Below are 17,716 nucleotides of genomic sequence, written 5' to 3'. Positions count from 1 at the left end.
TAGAGATGCATCCTCACCTTGGTCACAACGAGCTCCTTTCCAGCCTGGGCTGCAGTAACACGTACCAGTCATGTGATCGCAGGTGGAGTTATTCAGACAGTCACAGACCTGACGACATCCGTAACCATATGAACCAGGAGGACACTCTACAAAAACAAAAGGTAACAAGGCAACTGTTTAAATCAGCTGGGTGGGACTGGCCAGTTATATTTGAACATGGAAAAAAGTGAGAGTTTAAGTGCTAAAACAAATTGGCAGAAGTGCTGAAGTGCATGCACTGAAAGGAACAGAAACGTCATTGGTGAAATCAGAGCTGTTGGCACAGCGTAAGCAAAAACAGTCAAGTTTGCTTGTCCTTTCGACTTAATCCATGAGTTCAGGGTCACCACAGTGGATCATTGTCCACATGTTGATTTGGCACAGTTTTTATGCCGGACGCCCTTTTCCACCAGGCGACTGCCTTACCAACTGAGCTACAGCTGCTCCCATACAAAAACACTCAAGTCAGCCTAGTTAAAAGAAAAGAGTGAAACCTCTGTTAAAAAGCGGAATGACGTGGGACAAGGTAACATACTTTGTTCACAGTGGCGTCCCATAAAGCCAGTGCGACAGTTGCACTGTCCAGAGATATGGTCACAGTCCGCTCCATTCCTGCACTTGCAAATCTGGGAACAGTCCTTCCCATAGAAACCTAAAGGGCAGCCTGCAAGTAAACCACCATACATCACATGACTTCAAAATGATCTGTTTCTGAAATAAACAACAGGTGGATTAACAAACCTTTATGTTTCTAAAATTAGGTGATATACATCTACCGTAGGTCATTTAATAAACAAAAAGTAATTAAAAATAAAATTAAAATCCAGACTGCTTGTGTGTGTGTGTGTGAGTGTGTGTGTTTGAGCTACTGACGTTGTGTGCAGTAGAGACCAGTCCATCCTGGAGTGCACTTGCATTCTCCATCATACGCACTGCAGTAGGCTCCATTGTGACAGTTACATGTGTGGATACAGTTGGGTCCCCACTGACCAGGTGGACACGCTGCAAAACAGTCAAAATCTTAGTCAGACTAGTTCATAACTAAATATCATACATATTTTTTAGTTTTTTCACTTCAAAATACAAGGTTAAATAAAGAAACAAGTCTTTTACATAAAAGTGGCATTATAACACATCAGAGGTACAATATTCATCATGTCATTAGCAGTACACACGCTGAGAGCAGTCACTGCCTATCCACCCTGGATAACACTGACAGGAGCCATCGATGGGGTTACAGGTGCCATTGTTGGTGCAGGTGCATCTCCAAGCACAGTTCTTCCCAAAGCGACTGCTTGGACATACTGCACATAAGAAATGTGTGTTTTAATCACTGACGTTCCTTAAATGCAGTTTAGCTATTAGCATTAAATATGCCATCACAGATATTTTCCATGGTGTTAGTGGATTGTTGTTGACATGGTGGAATCCTGGCTGCTGATTAGCTTCACTCTAACAGTCTTAATGCACACAAATGCTCAATATTGCTCGTGTATAAAGCTACTTGTAGAGATACTGTACATTATGTGACCAAATGTTGTGATTTCCAGTCACACCAGGGAAATGCAGTTTGTCTATGGGTCATGATGATACAAACATATGTCCCATAAAAGGGCTATTTAGCTAGCGGTTGTCAGGGAAGTTCTCATCGAGTGTAAAAACGTGAGAATTCTTTGAAACAGCATTAATCCTAAGAGAACAAATTCGAGGTCATTAATTTATTTCTAAATGTCATAGAGAACACTATGACCTTGAAGCTTTTCAAACACAGGAGAAGCAGGTTGCTTCATGGTAACACAGCTGAATGATGCTCACCCTCATTGCACAGTGCCCCCTTAAAGCCTGGCAGACAGTCACACTGTCCCGTGACATGGTGGCATGGCCCATTACTGTGGACACACTGTGGGCAGGTCTGACTGCAGCGGTGACCAAAGTAACCTGGAGAACAGACTGCAGACACGCACATGAAGAAGATGAGTTAATTCAATGTGATACTGTAAGTGCAGTAAGTAGGAGATCAGATTTCAGTCAGACAACATGAAGATAAAAAGTATTTGACGCCTCTTGGTTCTTATTATTTTAGTGACTGCTTAATTTAATCGCTAATCTCTCCCACCTTTTCCTGCATTGCCAGGTGCCTTACGACCTCGTAGCAATAGTTCATCTTTCATTAGCCTCTCTTCTACCAAATGACATTCTGGATAATTAAGCTTCCCATGAGTCAGTCAAACAGATACTTCTAGATTGTTATTTCGCTGTTCTCAAGGAAAAACGAACATTTGCTATTGATAGCAAATGGCATGAGTTTGAAAGAGGATGTAACATTAATCTTGCAGAAAATTTGAGGCCTGATATGTAGTAAAAAGCTTCAGAGACTGAAAACATTCCCTACAAAAGAGCAAGGGACTGAACAGATATGCCTCTTTAAAGGAGGGTGTGAGAAACTCCATCATGAAAATGTTCAGGTTGTGCAAGATCAACGGATTCTCAATGGATATGTGTCGTGATGAAACCCGGCCAGCTATGCTGCAGGGGAAGGTGGAGGCTCAGCTGTTGGCTTTATGTATGCTTCTTTACAATGATCATGTAGATACAATATGTACTTCATGTAGGCCTATGTTACACTACAGAACATGAAATGGTCCAGTTTAACTTTTTAATTAAAAACAGAAAGTGCAGATTTTCTGAATTTTTAATGTCAGATCTGCCTCTAAAAATCTAATTTCCATCTATACAGTTTCTTCTAGCAAAGGGACTGAACCTACATTATTATGTTTGTCTCTTCTTCTAAGCACCATGAGCAACAATACACAACAGGAAAAGCAACAGTTGGACTGTTAGTTGTATTAACCCATATGAGCACAAACTTCACATGAGAATAAACCATGTTTCTATCTTAACTGAGTGACTGAGACACAAGAGAGACTGTAGACTACAGTCTAATTCTTATCCTGAGCACAGATGGAATCCGTACCTATGGCTTAATGACAGTGAACAATGTAATACTAAGATTAGGAACAGTGGACCAAACAATGAGAATAAGACTTGAAATAAAGCTTCAGCTGTCTCATGACATTGCAGTAGCATGTGGTGCTGGTCAACTCATGCAGGACTCACTCCTCTGGCAAGTGGTGCCTCTGTATCCTGGAGCACACTCACAGGTTCCTTCATCCGGGGAGCAGGAAGCGCCATTCTTGCAGGTACAGGGGAGGGAGCAGTTTGGGCCCCAGTGTCCCTCTGCACACACACTGTCACAGTGGATACCTACACACAATTACACACACACATGCATGTAGCTACATCTCAGCAAAATTTTGTACAGCGTAAAAAATGTGTACATCTCAAATCCAGTAAAGATCCTTGTAAATCAGTCACATCAATTTAGCTGCTCCTGACCACATGATAGCCATGTGCACTTACTGTATACAGGACAGACAACAACACTACACTACTGCATTTATCTTGTCTATATCTAGCTTGTTGTAATTCTGTTATTTGCTTTACTGGATAGAGCTGGTTAACAACTTAACCAACTAAAAAAACCATAATGATAACGAAATTATCAATGAAGAGTCTAATTTACATATACTATTGTATATGTTGTCTGCATATTGCAGATATGTGCAATGAGCAGCAGATATTGGTATACAGACTACATAACATAGATATGTTACGTAACATAAATTGCCAAACACACAAGTCCCTTTTTGGGCAAATATTATTCATTGAACTAGTTTTGTGCAGTCTTTGCAGCTTAAGCACAAGATGTCATATGATGTGATACCAAACCAAAAAACACAGTATACAATATGAAGTCTCTTGCAATAGAAAGTTGCCTTTTTCCACATCTAATTGCCTCATTCACATGACACTATGAATGAAGGATCAGAGCGAAGAAACTCTGATATATAACAGAACTTGTCAAACACATAAGCTATAAGGACATTGCTATTATGTCCTACCTGTCCACCCAGCCAGACAGCGGCAGTGACCAGTAGTGTGGTGACATCCGTCAGCATGGCTGCAGTCACACCGTTCTTTACAGTCCAAACCATAGCTGCCATCCTGAGCAATATCAGTGAAGAAGTTCAATAACATGTTAAATGCAGCCTACATTTAGTCTTCAGGGAGACACTTTTCAGACCATAAGACTTTTTTACTGCCACAGTTTTAATAATACAGTATATATCAGCTACAGTATAAGATCAGCTACATCTGTTTCCTCAGAATAACTCCAAGTCACCTCTCATTGTAACGATGTGATGCACAAAACATTTGGATGTTACTGTGCAGATTTTTACAAATGAAACCTTAAAAAGTCATAAAAGACATTTTAGTCTATAGTTGCAAATACAAATCTGCAACAATGGTGCACATTCTGGAAAACATTGTGCCCTAATGTCAAAATTGTGAGAACTATAGTGCTAAACGACCTATACAAAATGGAGGAACTCTTTAGAAAAGTTAGTGGATTATAGCTGTGAGAGTTCCTCACTGACACAAATATGAAAATAAAGCAAAACAAATACAGCATTTGTACTTTCTACATGCACATAAATCTCTGGGAGCATCCATATTTCATCACCTGGCAGGAGAGTTCACACCTCTCTCCTCTCCATCCTGGGGCACAGGTACAGTGACCATCCAGGGCATTACACGCTCCTCCGTTCTTACACATACAGGTGAGATTACAGCCCAGACCCCAGGTACCACTGGGACAGTTGATGGAGCAGTCCACCCCATGCCACCCTGATTAAACAATGTCAGTTGTATTCAGAGAGAGACACACACACACACACACACACACACACATTAACCATTATTCAGCAATAAAATGGTTTCATTAGAATTATTCTTTTTTTTTTATTTACAAAAGAAACAGTAGAAATCACACAATACAAAACATAACAGCATAAAAACAGTGTGATATACGGCAAAAAGACAAGATGTGTTACCTATGTACAGTGTATGTTTGCTTATGCAGGTGCACCGGGTTTGGAAAAGTGTGGAGCAGTATTGAGGATGAGCAGAATGGGTATAATCATAAAAGAAACAACAGTTGGAATGGGGATGGGAAAGTAAAGGGTAGGGGTAGATAAACTAAGGATATAAACATGTTCTAAGCATATATATATATATATATATATATATATATATATATATATATATATAGTATAATAATAATATTAAATTAATGAGAAAACTGATAGTACATATAAATTAGCTAAAACAAAACAAAGAAAAAAATAATAAAATAAAATACACACAAACATTGATATATATATAGCAAAGAATTAAAATAAATGTTCATAACAATATCAATAATAATAGTAGTAATAATAATGATAATAAAACTAATATTAACTGAAAATAACGATATTCTTTAGGAAAGCTACTACTACCACTTAATAATAAGAATAATAATATTGATAATAACAATATCTATTATCATAATGAATTATTACTGCTAATAATAATAATGATGGATATTAATGAGAGTGATGGTACTAAAAAAATAAATAAATAGGATCATGACTAGTCTAATTTTTTGCTGTTTGTGGCGTGTGTATAAATTATTTTCTTGGTGATTGTGAGAGGAGTATTAAGTTATTTTTATTTAATTTGGAGATGATCTACTTCTAAGATGTTTCCAAGTAAACAGGGATGGAGATGTGGGGATTCTGCACCTCAGAATAGTGGAGAGTGTCTCTGTCACCGCTACCCAGAAAGAAAGCACCGGGTTTCAGGCCCAAGTGGTGTGAAAGTAACCGTCTGTGCTACCTGAGGTGCATTGTGAGCAGGTATCTGTGTTGGTTCAGCCCATTTTAAACATTTTGCTTTGAGTGATGTGGGTTCTGTGAATTCTCTTGCATTGTTGCTAGTGCTGCTAGTCATTGAGAAGATTTCTATCCAAAAGTCAGCGTTGAGGGAGAAAGTAAGATCTTCTATTGGGACGGTTATTATATAGTCTTTGTTTGATATAATTTTATAGAGTTTAGACAACAGTTTCTTTGCCTTAGTGATTTTTATTATCTCGTCAGTTACTGTTCGTGGCTGCAGTGGGTTGTTAGTTATATTCATTCTTGATTTAATTATGAGTTTTAATTGTTGGTACTGGAGGAACAACTCCATACTTTTCCATTAACGTCTTAAATGATAGGAATTGGTTATTCTCAAATAGGGTTAGTTCCTGTGGTGAAGGTGAGCGATTACTTTGTGCTACCATGCTGGAAAGTGAATAGGGGTATTGTCTAAACAAAAGTCTGGCTTGTGCCATATTGGGGTATGTTTACAAGGTGTTAGTGTTTATTTTATGATTTTATGAGCTTTCCACCAGGCTGTGTTGAGGAGATGGTTATTGTCTTACAACAGTTTTGACGGATTTTGAAACGGATACGGGTTTACATTGATTCTGTTCTAGGTTTATCCATGAGTTGTTGTAATTATCCTTTTGAATCTATTTGACTAGGTATTGCAGTTGTGTTGCTAGGCAGTAGTATTGGAAATTAGGTGCTTCAAGGCCGTCCTGTAAATTTTGTAATGTAATATAACGATATTACAGTAATTAACTAATTAATTAACTGATGATCAATCCATCCATTATTTGTAACCACTTATCCTGTTAAGGGTCACAGGGGGAGGAGTCACAAATTCACAAACCCAGTCACAAACCTATCAGTCATGTCTTTGGACTGGAAACCGGAGTACCTGGAGTAAACCCATACAAGCACAGGGAGAACATGCAAACTCCGTACAGGAAGGCTGCAGATGGCCAGGATTTTAACCAGGGACCTTCTAGCTGTGAGGCAGCATTGCTAACCACTCCACCACCATGCTGTCCAACACTATTATCAAATCAGATGTTGTAAAAACTGCTACTAAAGCCATAGTCTTTTTTTCCCTGATTTGTTATACAGTTCATATTGTAAGATATGATGCCAGTAACGATCCTTCCGCAGGTTTACCCAAAGAAACCTTGTTACGACTTTTACTTCCTTTAGATAGGCAAGTTTTATTATTTCGCTTTAGGTCAACCAAACCAAAACAACACTAAACAAAAAACTGGACACTTTCAGATGAGTGTGTTATGTCTCATTTCTGTCTTGTCTTGCTCAGCTCACCTGGTTTACAGAAACACGATCCATCTACAGGTGAGCACTGGGCGCTGTTCTTACAGTCACAGCTGGAAGAGCAGTTCACTCCATGCATTCCTGCTGGGCAGGTCACTGAACAGGTGGGACCCTGAGAAGTAATGGTAAATGGTAAATGGTCGCTTATATAGCGCTTTACAATGTTGATTACCATTCACCCATTCACACATACACACACACACACACACACACACACACACCAAGGGCGGTGGCTGCCATGCAAGGTGCTCACCTGACCCACCGGGAGCAAACTGGGGTTCAGTGTCTTGCCCAAAGACACTTCAACATGTAGCCGGGAGCGGGGATCAAACCACTGACCCTGTGGTCCATCGTCAACTGCCTTAGCAACTGAGCTAAAGCCGCCCAATTAAAGTAGATAATAAACTATTAAAAGCTCTGAAAGGCCATCATCAGTTCATCGTCTTTAACATCCCAACACACCTTTCTACTCTTTTTCAGATTACTGCACTTAATATATGTCCAGTAAGCACCATCACAATTATGTGTGACACCAGTGGTATAGGTTTTGCTTTGGACATGGAAGGAAACTGTTCCTACCAATTTCACAATGTTGCTGAATTGGTCCCACCAATATGTATACTAGTTTCCAGCATTCCAACATTTTTTTATCTACAAAAACTTGTAGAAACTTCCCTAAGAATAATTAAAGGTGGAATTGCTGCCAAAGTGACTTCTCCAAAGTTTTCAATCAAGGGTCTGACTGCTGTATATATCCAAGTGAGAGATGTCTGTTTTAACATGCTTTTCCTGGGTTTTTATGGGTTATAGAGTTCAGATGAATGGGCAAAAATGCTTTTCATTTGAAAATTGATTTACAATGCCGTACAATGTGAAAAAGTGAAAGCATCTAAATAATTTTAGGTGTGATTTTAACCCTGGTGATGTGTGACCTACAGCACTCCCTGATATTCCAACTTACCGTGAAGCCTGGAGAACAGATACACTCTCCGGTCACACTGTTGCAGTCAGCACCATTCTGGCACTGACACACCTGTTGGCAGGAGTGGCCATAGAATCCTGGGGTGCACGTCTCATTGCAGTAGAGGCCTGACCACCCAGGCCGACATGTACACTCCCCTGACATTGGATGGCAGCTGGTAAACAAAGAGGAAGGAGATGATGAGAAAAACAAACAAGATTATACTGCAGAGCCACAGGAGGAGTGTGTTGATTAGCCTTTGAGGAAGTACTGAAATCTAATGATGTTGTACACTAATGTATTTTAAAGAATACTTGATTAGTAGAACTCGTGCAACGAAAAAAGTTGAAACATGTAAATAAATTATAGGTAAAAACAAGATACTCATAATCTAGATGTGTTTCTATGAAAGTACTGGTATATTAATGACAATGGAATATTGCATATGGAGCTTTATAGAATTAGAGCTACTTTTAGCTATTTCACTGCTGGGCAGAGATTAAATGAGAAAGACTCGTTTAAAGTACGGGTAATTATTTTTATTTTTATTTCTTCTAGTAGTTTTTACTTAAAAGACGGAATAATGTATCTATTAAGTATATGACACATAATTATTTCCTCACAAAGAGTGAATGAAACAATAAAATGCAGATATATACTGTAAATTAATAATAGTTATGCCGATGTAAAAGGAATGTTAAATTTATTGAGATTAAAATTATGCTCTAAGAAAATTCCATGATACGTTCAAGTCAGACTGACACAAAGTTAGTAATGGAGATGAGTTCAGACACATCGACAGAGTATGACAGAAGTCTTTTAGAAGCAGAGCAGGTAGATATCTATGTAAATATCTAAAAAAGGGATTTGATCAAGGAAGATTTAGAAATGGCTGTAAATTATTGGTACTGCACTGGGTACAATAGTGATTTTGAGGTTAAACTACATAACTTTTATTTTGTAAAATGTGTAAAATGTTTTTTTCTTCTCATACAACACTACAATCCTACTTCACAAAAAAGAGAGCAGATATTTGGAAGGAAATGGAAGTGTTGCCACCATGTGGAACGCTGAGTGACATGTATAACACCTTTTAATACATAGATCAAAATTCAAAAGGTTGGGTGAGCTTGTCTATGGAAGTTCATCATTCAAGATAAAAGGAGCTTTTTCCTGTCATTGGGCTCATAAAAGAGGCAAATGACAGAGTGACAGATAGTAGGAATGGGTTTATTAGGTTAAAAAACGTAATAGAACACAGGGCCAAAATAACTAAAAATCACTAGAAAAAAGGTAAAACTCTACACATTGACAAAACTAGACAAGTGAAAAGTAGCGCAGGGAGAAACAGTGAACTAAATTGGAGCAAGATATGTTGAGCTACAGCTAAAAAGGAACAGAACTAGGTGAACTAAATAACCAGACAAGAAATAACACGTTGACTTGCTGTATAGTAGAATGGGCCTGGTCAAAGTAGAACCAAACAAGCCAACAGACATTTTACAAAGGTTCCTTGGAACTTAACATAAAAGAGAGGACTAGGAAGTCACCCTAACAAGGAACAAATACAAATATGTGTCAAGGGAATAGATATGCAGGAGACAAACTGGTAAGTGGAGTTCAAAGTAAAATGTGAAAGTGGTTGGAAAGTGGTGAAGAGTATGTGGAAGTGGCAAATATATCATATAATGAAGGGGGTTTTCATACAGTGAACCACAAAACTAGAGAACAAAATACTGTCAAAATGGTGCCTACAAACAGAGCGTAGATCCAGGGAATCAAATGTATAAATTAACGGAGACTAGGTGAGAGCAATTAAATTAATTAATTAATTAATTTAATTTAATTAAAAATCAGAGGTGCGAAAATACATGAATACAGCAGGGACAAACAAAGATAAATATCATGGTAAACCAGAAACAGGAACTGAGAGAGAGGGACTACCACAATAAAAGGAAGAACACGAAGTGGGACTGGAGAGGGAGGAAGAGAAAGAGCAAGACTGGGGAAATAGGGTTATTCTGAAAAACTGGATTATAGGATATTAGGTCGTTAAATCTTTTTAAATGAAGAACTGGGAGAATGTGACCCCCGAAACTGTCGTGATGTTTCAGACGTTGGGGCAAAGACTGAACTAAAACTCTGAAGAAATCTTCCCTCACAAACATTCTATGGCTACAGTACAGCCCACAAAGAGCACTACACAGCAAGTACAGTGGCTTGTTATAAGTTTTACACCAGTCATGAACGCTAAAGCTAGAGCTTTTCTGTATGTCATTCAATGCTGATGAAGCCTGACTGTCATGATCCTGTTTCTTGCGTTTAGTTTGTCTCTGTTTTCCCCAGCTTGACTTCCTGTACTCTGCTTTTATTTTGTTGTCCCTTTGTGCCACTTCCTGTTCGTAGCCTTTGTGGTTTCTTTACCCACCTTAGCCTAGGTTATCCTGGTTATCCTTTCACCTCTCTCCCTCCATATATAGACCTGGCTTTCCCCACAGTTACCTGCCATTTTGTTGTTGTTGTTATGCTGCATGCTCCTGGACAGCAAGCCCTGTTTTACCTCTCCTGTTTCCCTGTTCTGCCTGTTCCCCATATTTGGGGAATACTCAGTTTTTGCTATTTTGGTCTAAGGTTACTTATTTGTCCCTGTCTGTCAGTCTGTGTTTTAAGATTATTTTGCTTGTTTGTTACATTTACATTTCGTCATTTAGCAGACGCTTTTATCCAAAGCGACTTACAAGTGAGCAGCAAAAATCTAAGTCAAGGAGAAAACATCAAAGCAAAGTCCTATCAGAAAAGTGTTCACAGTTCACGAGATGCAAGTGCGAGAAAGGATTTTTTTTAAAAGATTTAAGTGCATAGGAATATGTGGAAGAGTTCTGTTTTCAGCAGTCTTTTGAATATTGGGACTGAGTTTGCTGAGCGTGCAGAGTTTGGTTGCTTGTTCCACCATCGGTGGATCATTGCGCTGAACAGTCTTGCTTGGTGTCTTCTATGCGGTGCTGGGACCACCAGACATCATTTGTTGGCAGACCGCAGCGGGTGGGAAGGATTGTAGACTTGAATGAGTGAGTTGAGGTAAGCGGGAGCTGTTGAGTTAACCACCCTGTGAGTAAGAGACAAAGCTTTGAACCTGATGTGAGCAGCTACAGGAAGCCAGTGTAGAGATCTAAAAAGTGGTGTGACATGGGTCTTTTTTGGCTGATTAAAAATGAGGCGAGCTGCTGCATTTTGGATCGTCCGCAAGGGTTTGATTGTGGATACCAGTAACCCCATCAACAAAGCGTTGCAGTAATCGAGACGAGATATGACCAGCGCCTGTACAATGAGTTGGGTTGTATATTCCGTGATGTAAGGTCTGATCTTCCTGATGTTGTAGAGAGCAAATCTGCTGCCCTAGAGACTGAGGTGATCTGGTCCTTAAAGCTCAGTTGGTCATCAGTTGGCCCCCAGATTTTTGGCCGATTTAGTGGGGACAATCACTGTAGATCCAATGTTGATGCTGATGTTGTGTTGTGTCGAAGGTCTGGCTGGGAAGACAAGGACTTCGGTCTTGGAGAGGTCGAGTTGAAGATGTCTCTCTCTCATCCAGGCTGAGATGTCCGAGAGACAGGCAGAAATGCGCGATGAGACAGTGGTGGAAGGACAGGAAGAGCTGTGTGTCATCAGCGTAGCAGTGATAGGAAAGACCATGTGAGTGAATGATGGAACCCAGGGATGCAGTATAGATAGAAAAAAGAAGAGGACCAAGAACTGAGCCCTGGGGCACACCGGTAGAGGGGCTATGAGAGTGAGAAAGCTGCCCCCACCAGGATACCAGGAGTGCCGTTTCTGTGTTGACAACTCTTGAAGCCAGACTGGTTGACATCGAGGAAGTTGTTCTTGGAAAGGAAGTCTGAGAGTTGATTGAAGACTGTTCGTTCCATTGTCTTGGCCAGAAAAGGAAGGAGGGAGACAGGTCGGTAGTTCTCCACTACAGAGGGATCAAGAGAAGGCTTCTTGAGCAGTGGGGTAATCTGGGCCTGCTTAAAAAAAGGTTGGAAAAGTCCTTGTTGTGAGAGATGTGTTGATGACTTGTGCAATAGCAGGTATTAGGGCTGGTGCAACTGCTTGAAGAAGAGTGGAAGTGATTCGATCCAAAGAGCAGGTGGGCGGATGGTTAGAGAGGAGGAGGGTGGATACGTCATCCTCAGGCAGAATTTCAAATGATGAGAGCAATGCAGTGTTGGAAGAAGTTAGATGGATGTCATCTTGTGGAGGAGAGAACTGTGAGCTGATGGCTGCCACCTTGTTGGTAAAAAAGTCGGCAAAGTTGTCAGCAGTGAGAGAGGTAGATGGCAAAGGTGGAGGGGGGTAGATGAGTGATTTGAAAGTGGAGAACAGCTTTCTAGTGTCCGTGGTGTTGCTGAGCTTCTCCTGGTGGTAATCGATCTTTGCCCTGGTGACACTGTGAGAAAAAGATCCAAGAAGATCCTGATACTCAGCAAGGGCAGATGGAGTCTTGGATTTGCGCCACTTCCTCTCAGCACTCCTGAGCGTTGTGCGTTGTACACGGATCCAGTCAGTGAGCCACGGATTAGAAGCTGAGGGATGAGCGGGTCTCAAAGACATGGGGCAGAGAGAATCCAGACACGATGAAAGTGTTTTTCCCTGTTCGTTTTCTTTAGTTTTACTTTTAGTTATATAGCCAGATTCCTTGCTTCCCCGGCACTGTTACAATTTAGTTTATCTTCCGTCTCCACTGTATTTAAGGTAATGTTCTGTTTTACTGAGTATATTAGGTTGGTACCTTTACTTCGTGTTATTTCCTGTCCTCCTTGTGGATTAATTTTCAGTTGTGTTCAACCCCCAGTTCCCTACAATAAAATCCCCCAACATTTAACCCCTTGTCTCTTTACTCGGGTCCTTTTGAAATCCAATACTAAATCCGTGACACAGACTAAAGAAATATAGAACTAAATACTCTTCACTACTTGTTAAAGACAACTGGCACTAAGAAAGTGTTTTTGAACCCTGTGTCCAAAGCATTGCACAACAAAAGTACCCATATTCAACGAGAACTCATCAAAAGTTTATACTAGGAAACAGAACTCTAATTCTTATTATTATCCTTTCAAAAGGTGCAGTAAAATGAGCACTTAAATTAAGAGGGTGTAGGGGCTGTCTGGATGGGACAGAAATTCACCATGATGCTTGTCATTACCTGGTAGGTGGGATTAGCAGCAGTAACACAGGTGGAATTTGCCTGGGATTGTATTTGGTGGTGTTTGAATGACCTGACACAGTAGTCCCATTGAGGAGCAGCAGAACAGTTGTTCTGCACAACAACACATGCAGTCGACCGGTTGTAACTGATTACCGACTACTGGCACAGAACAGTCTGTTGAATCCAGAGTTAACAATCAAAGAGGGCAAGACATTAACATTTCTTACTTATGTCTGTTTACACTTGAATTTGAAAGACACAGTAATTATTCTAAGTGACAATAGTCAGTGTTTTTCAACACATTTGGCAACATTTCCTGCTGACCTGTGTGTGTTCTGGGCATAACATGGACACTTCCCATCACATCTGAGGCCATAACGTCCTTCCGGACACAGTCGGACATCACAGGTCTCTCCAGTGTATCCTGGCTCACACAGACACATTCCATTTGTGTGATAGCACTTGGCGTTGTTCTTACAATGGCACCTCTTTGCACAGCCAGCACCATAAGTACCAACCGGACACTCCTCCTGGCACCTGTTCAGAGAGACACAGCGTCATCCATGTTCAGTGGTTTGAAAGGGGGAGGTTGTCAGTAACAACTGCCTCAGGAGAATCAAAGACCTGCCTACAGTCTGCTGTTGAGGTTGTTACTACAAATGTGTACTCTGAGACGGTCAGTGTACAAATATGCCTCTGGGGTAAAATTATACTCAGACTTACAACATGCAACTTAGGCTACTAGTCCTAACTAATGCTAGTAGTGACAGCATGAGATTTAAACACAATCCACTCTGCCAAACCCAGCCCTCACTCTCCCTGCTCTGCTACACTCTGCTAAAGCTTCAGGCATTAGGAAGTTAAAATAATTCTGCATACTTAAAATCAAGCTGAAACATGTTTGGCACGTCTTTGTACTGAAATATATATATATATATATATATATATATATATGTGTGTGTGTGTGTGTGTGTGTGTGTCAGATTTATTATTGGTTTTCCCAAGACAGTTTATTTCTCTAGGCTCAGGATTTATTAATGGCAATAGAAAAGCTCTGATATATGTGTTTTCCGATTTTTTGTCCATGCAAACTAATCATATTTCAGCTCTTTTTAGTTATGTCTAGGCAACAAGGGCATTTGAGATTGAACAGAAATTGTCAACCTTGACAACAGTTAGATGGGTTATGTCTTCTCTTACTGCAGTACAAATTATTATTAGTCCAACCTACAAAACAAGCTCGGTTCAAAACCAAAGGTTGCCCCCCTCCCATCCATCAGGGCAAGCAAGGAAAATCTGCTGCATGTTTTGAGCATTAAAACATTTCTGAACCAGTCTTTAAATATATTTCTCATTTATAACACCACACCAGACGCAATCCAACAGTGCATCCACTCTAGCTGAGAGCACTGTTAAACTGTCCAGTTAATGGATTTCTGTGGCATGGGGTGTGCCATGCCAGCCCAGCGCTACAGCACAATGCTTGGCTTTGCTGAAACCCCTTTTTACTCCAAGAAGTGCACTTATAAGAGCTATTCCTGTCTGGTGACTGGTCTGCTTAAGTATATGGTGTATTCACTCTGATATTGCTAATTATATGGGCTTGCAGCCCTGTGGGGTGTTCTGTCTGTGTAAACACTGACTGGGCTTCCTGCTTGTGTTTTCTTGCTTCTATCTGGAAGATGTGGAGGATCTACTCTTCCACGTGGTTTGATTTGGATCCTAATCAGGTTAAGTGAGGACAACAGGGTCATGTCTTCTCTTTTGTGTGCTAGAATTTCACGCTTGATCTCCCTAAGGTACAGTTAAGGACGAATAGTAAGGTTTAAGGCCAGGTAAAAGTAGGGTTACATTACACACAATACTTCTAACCATAGTATCACATTAAAAACTAAGGTTAACAAAAATTTCGAATATTGTTTATTGGCAGCAAATGTCCCACAAAGATGAAAAGCTACAACATGACAGTCCCTCTCGGTCACATACCGTGTCTGTCAGTCCCCAGCTCATTAGTACATAGTAAAAACATGCAGTAAAAAATGTAAAAAGGGGCACTGGCACACTGCTTTAGCACTCTATCTCTATTTCATTCTATAAATATGTCTGTCATTCAAATCTGTTATTGCTATCTATATTACTTCCAAATTGTGCTGCAGTATTAAGATCAGAACAATCTCCAAAACATGGTAACTGTTTACTCTGTTTTTTCCAGGTTCCCCTGAAGGAAATATTCCTCACAGACATCAGAGAATGACCTCTGACGTATAACCACAAAATCTAATGCCACAGGAGCTGATGGAACAGAGGACACAGAATGTCAAACGCGATCTCTCATGGCTATTCTATGAATAAAGTCACCCTAATGTTACAGGACATCCAAATCAGGACGTGCAATGCAACACTGTCTTGTTTGTTGCGAATCCCGGCTGAGTACAAAAGCTGTATTGTATCTATTTTATTGTAGATTTATTTTTAAATGGCTTTTAAAACTTTTTTATTTTGCCCATTAATCTACACTCAACCCACCATAATGATACAAACACAATTTCAGAGATTGTTGCAAATTTATTTCTTTACAAAATTTATCAACTGTATTAAGACGCTCAATTTACTATTTTGACATCTTACAATTACAGTTTTGAATCTACTTTGGTACAGTTAGTTCATGCCATTCTTCCTGACAGACTACCACAGACTGGATGGGCAGTGTCTGTTCACTTCAGGTCTTCAGGTCTGTCTAATGATGTTGGCTGGGTGTAAGGATGTAAGGCTGGGCTTTGTTTGGATCACTCAAGGACAGAGACTTTGCTGAAGACACTCCATTGGTGCCTTGGTCACAACGTACAAAGGTGAACCTCTGGTCTGAGATGCCATGCACCCTGAAGCAGGTTCTCTAGGTTTAATTGCATTTAGCCGTTTCTCAATTCTGCCAAGTCTCTCTGGACTACTGTTCCATGCCAGCGCAGAGGGGCACCCACATATGTCATGGCACAAGGATGGTAATTTCCAGTGATCAGCAGTACCTAGTGTTCTGCCAAAAAGGTGCATCTCTTAAAAATCGAGGATCTTGTTTCTTATACTCAATTTGACAGTAAATGTTAGAAAACAAACATCTAAAAAGTTAAAAGTATGTGCAGCAGGATTCCAGAACAGACAGGTTATGGTAGTTTAGGCTACAATACTTTAAATTATGAAATGTGAAGGGACACAGTACTGTACCTTACTTACTAGAACTATTTGTCAGTTAATAACACACAATAATTCTGTTGATTTATGTTATTCTGAGAAATCCAGTTTTAGCATCTTGGGGTTTCAGTACAGACTAATGCGTAGTGTGCCAGTGCACAGGGTGGCACCTTAGTGGGGGCAACACTGTATAAAGGGTTTTCCATTTATATGCAACTTGTTGCCTTTGTTAATTTTTTGAATATCTATAAGTATAATTTATAGATTTTGTATCTTTACATGTCTGTAAATGTTGTAATTGATGCTAAATAGTCCTTTTAAAAAAAGTGGGGTTTGCCCATGCGGCTATACGAGATAAAACCTCTACTGCATACAAATGCATATGCATATAAGGTCGACCGTGGCGCTGTTGGCGCAGGAAGGTAGAGCGGTTGTCCACCAATCTTGCAGTTGTTGGTTCAAACCCTGGCTCCTCCGGTCACATGTCGAAGTGTCCTTGAGCAAGACACTGAACCCCAACTTTAGTTGCTCCTGATGAGTGTTGGCCAGCTGCATAGCAGCTGCCCCACCGGTGTGTGAGTGTGTGTGGTTGAATAAGAAGCAGTGTAAAGTGCTTTGAGTGCCAATAGGCAGAAAAGTGCATATAAGTGCAGAACATTTACAAGTACTGGCATTTTATATATATATATATATATAGTATATTTTAAAAGTAGTTCCTACCGCTCTGCTGTGTATCCAGGGCTGCAGATACACTGTCCATTGGACGACACACAGAAGCCATTGTTGTGACACTGACAATCCTGAGAGCAGTTTGGTCCAAATCTCCCCTCTGGACATGGATGGCCACATACTGTACCCTGTACACAGCAACAAAAACAGGAACAGACTGTCAGGATCTAAACTACTGTTCCTGTGAGAAGCTTTTACTTCTTATAGCCCAACTTTAGTTGCTCCTTCAAGCTGGTATGTTGTTATATTTTCTATGCCTGCTGACTGAAGAAAGACTAACTTTATTTACAACTTATCCACAAAAATGTTAAATCTCTGAGATTTTTAAACATTATTATAATGATATATTTGCTCATTTTGGATTCCATGGCTGCAACATGTTTCCAAAAAGTTGAAAAGTTGAGATGTTGAGACAACGGTAAAAAAACACTGTAAAGTTGTGTAATGCTTAAAAAGCACTTAGTG

General features: G+C 40.0%; 1 protein-coding gene across 4 annotated transcripts in view; it reads right to left on the bottom strand.

Annotated features, from left to right (window-relative positions):
• megf10 (multiple EGF-like-domains 10) overlaps window positions 1-17,716 on the bottom strand; it is a 59,803-nt gene that overhangs the window by 12,521 nt on the left and 29,566 nt on the right. For 3 of the 4 annotated variants that reach the window (XM_067484365.1, XM_067484366.1, XM_067484368.1), the window contains 12 exons: window positions 17,243-17,379; window positions 13,661-13,873; window positions 8,131-8,305; window positions 7,161-7,281; window positions 4,625-4,788; window positions 4,002-4,104; window positions 3,157-3,303; window positions 1,855-1,989; window positions 1,215-1,343; window positions 913-1,041; window positions 575-703; window positions 18-146 (listed from right to left, as the gene is read on the bottom strand). In XM_067484365.1, the coding sequence (XP_067340466.1) occupies window positions 18-146; window positions 575-703; window positions 913-1,041; window positions 1,215-1,343; window positions 1,855-1,989; window positions 3,157-3,303; window positions 4,002-4,104; window positions 4,625-4,788; window positions 7,161-7,281; window positions 8,131-8,305; window positions 13,661-13,873; window positions 17,243-17,379 (1,711 nt within the window). The remainder of the gene's footprint in view (window positions 1-17; window positions 147-574; window positions 704-912; window positions 1,042-1,214; window positions 1,344-1,854; window positions 1,990-3,156; window positions 3,304-4,001; window positions 4,105-4,624; window positions 4,789-7,160; window positions 7,282-8,130; window positions 8,306-13,660; window positions 13,874-17,242; window positions 17,380-17,716) is intronic. The other variant, XM_067484367.1, reaches the window with a different exon arrangement.

The sequence above is a fragment of the Channa argus genome, chromosome 18, assembly GCF_033026475.1.
Source record: "Channa argus isolate prfri chromosome 18, Channa argus male v1.0, whole genome shotgun sequence".
Lineage (NCBI taxonomy): Eukaryota > Metazoa > Chordata > Actinopteri > Anabantiformes > Channidae > Channa > Channa argus.
Note: the sequence above shows the minus strand (reverse complement) of the source record. Positions and strands in the feature narration are given on the sequence as shown.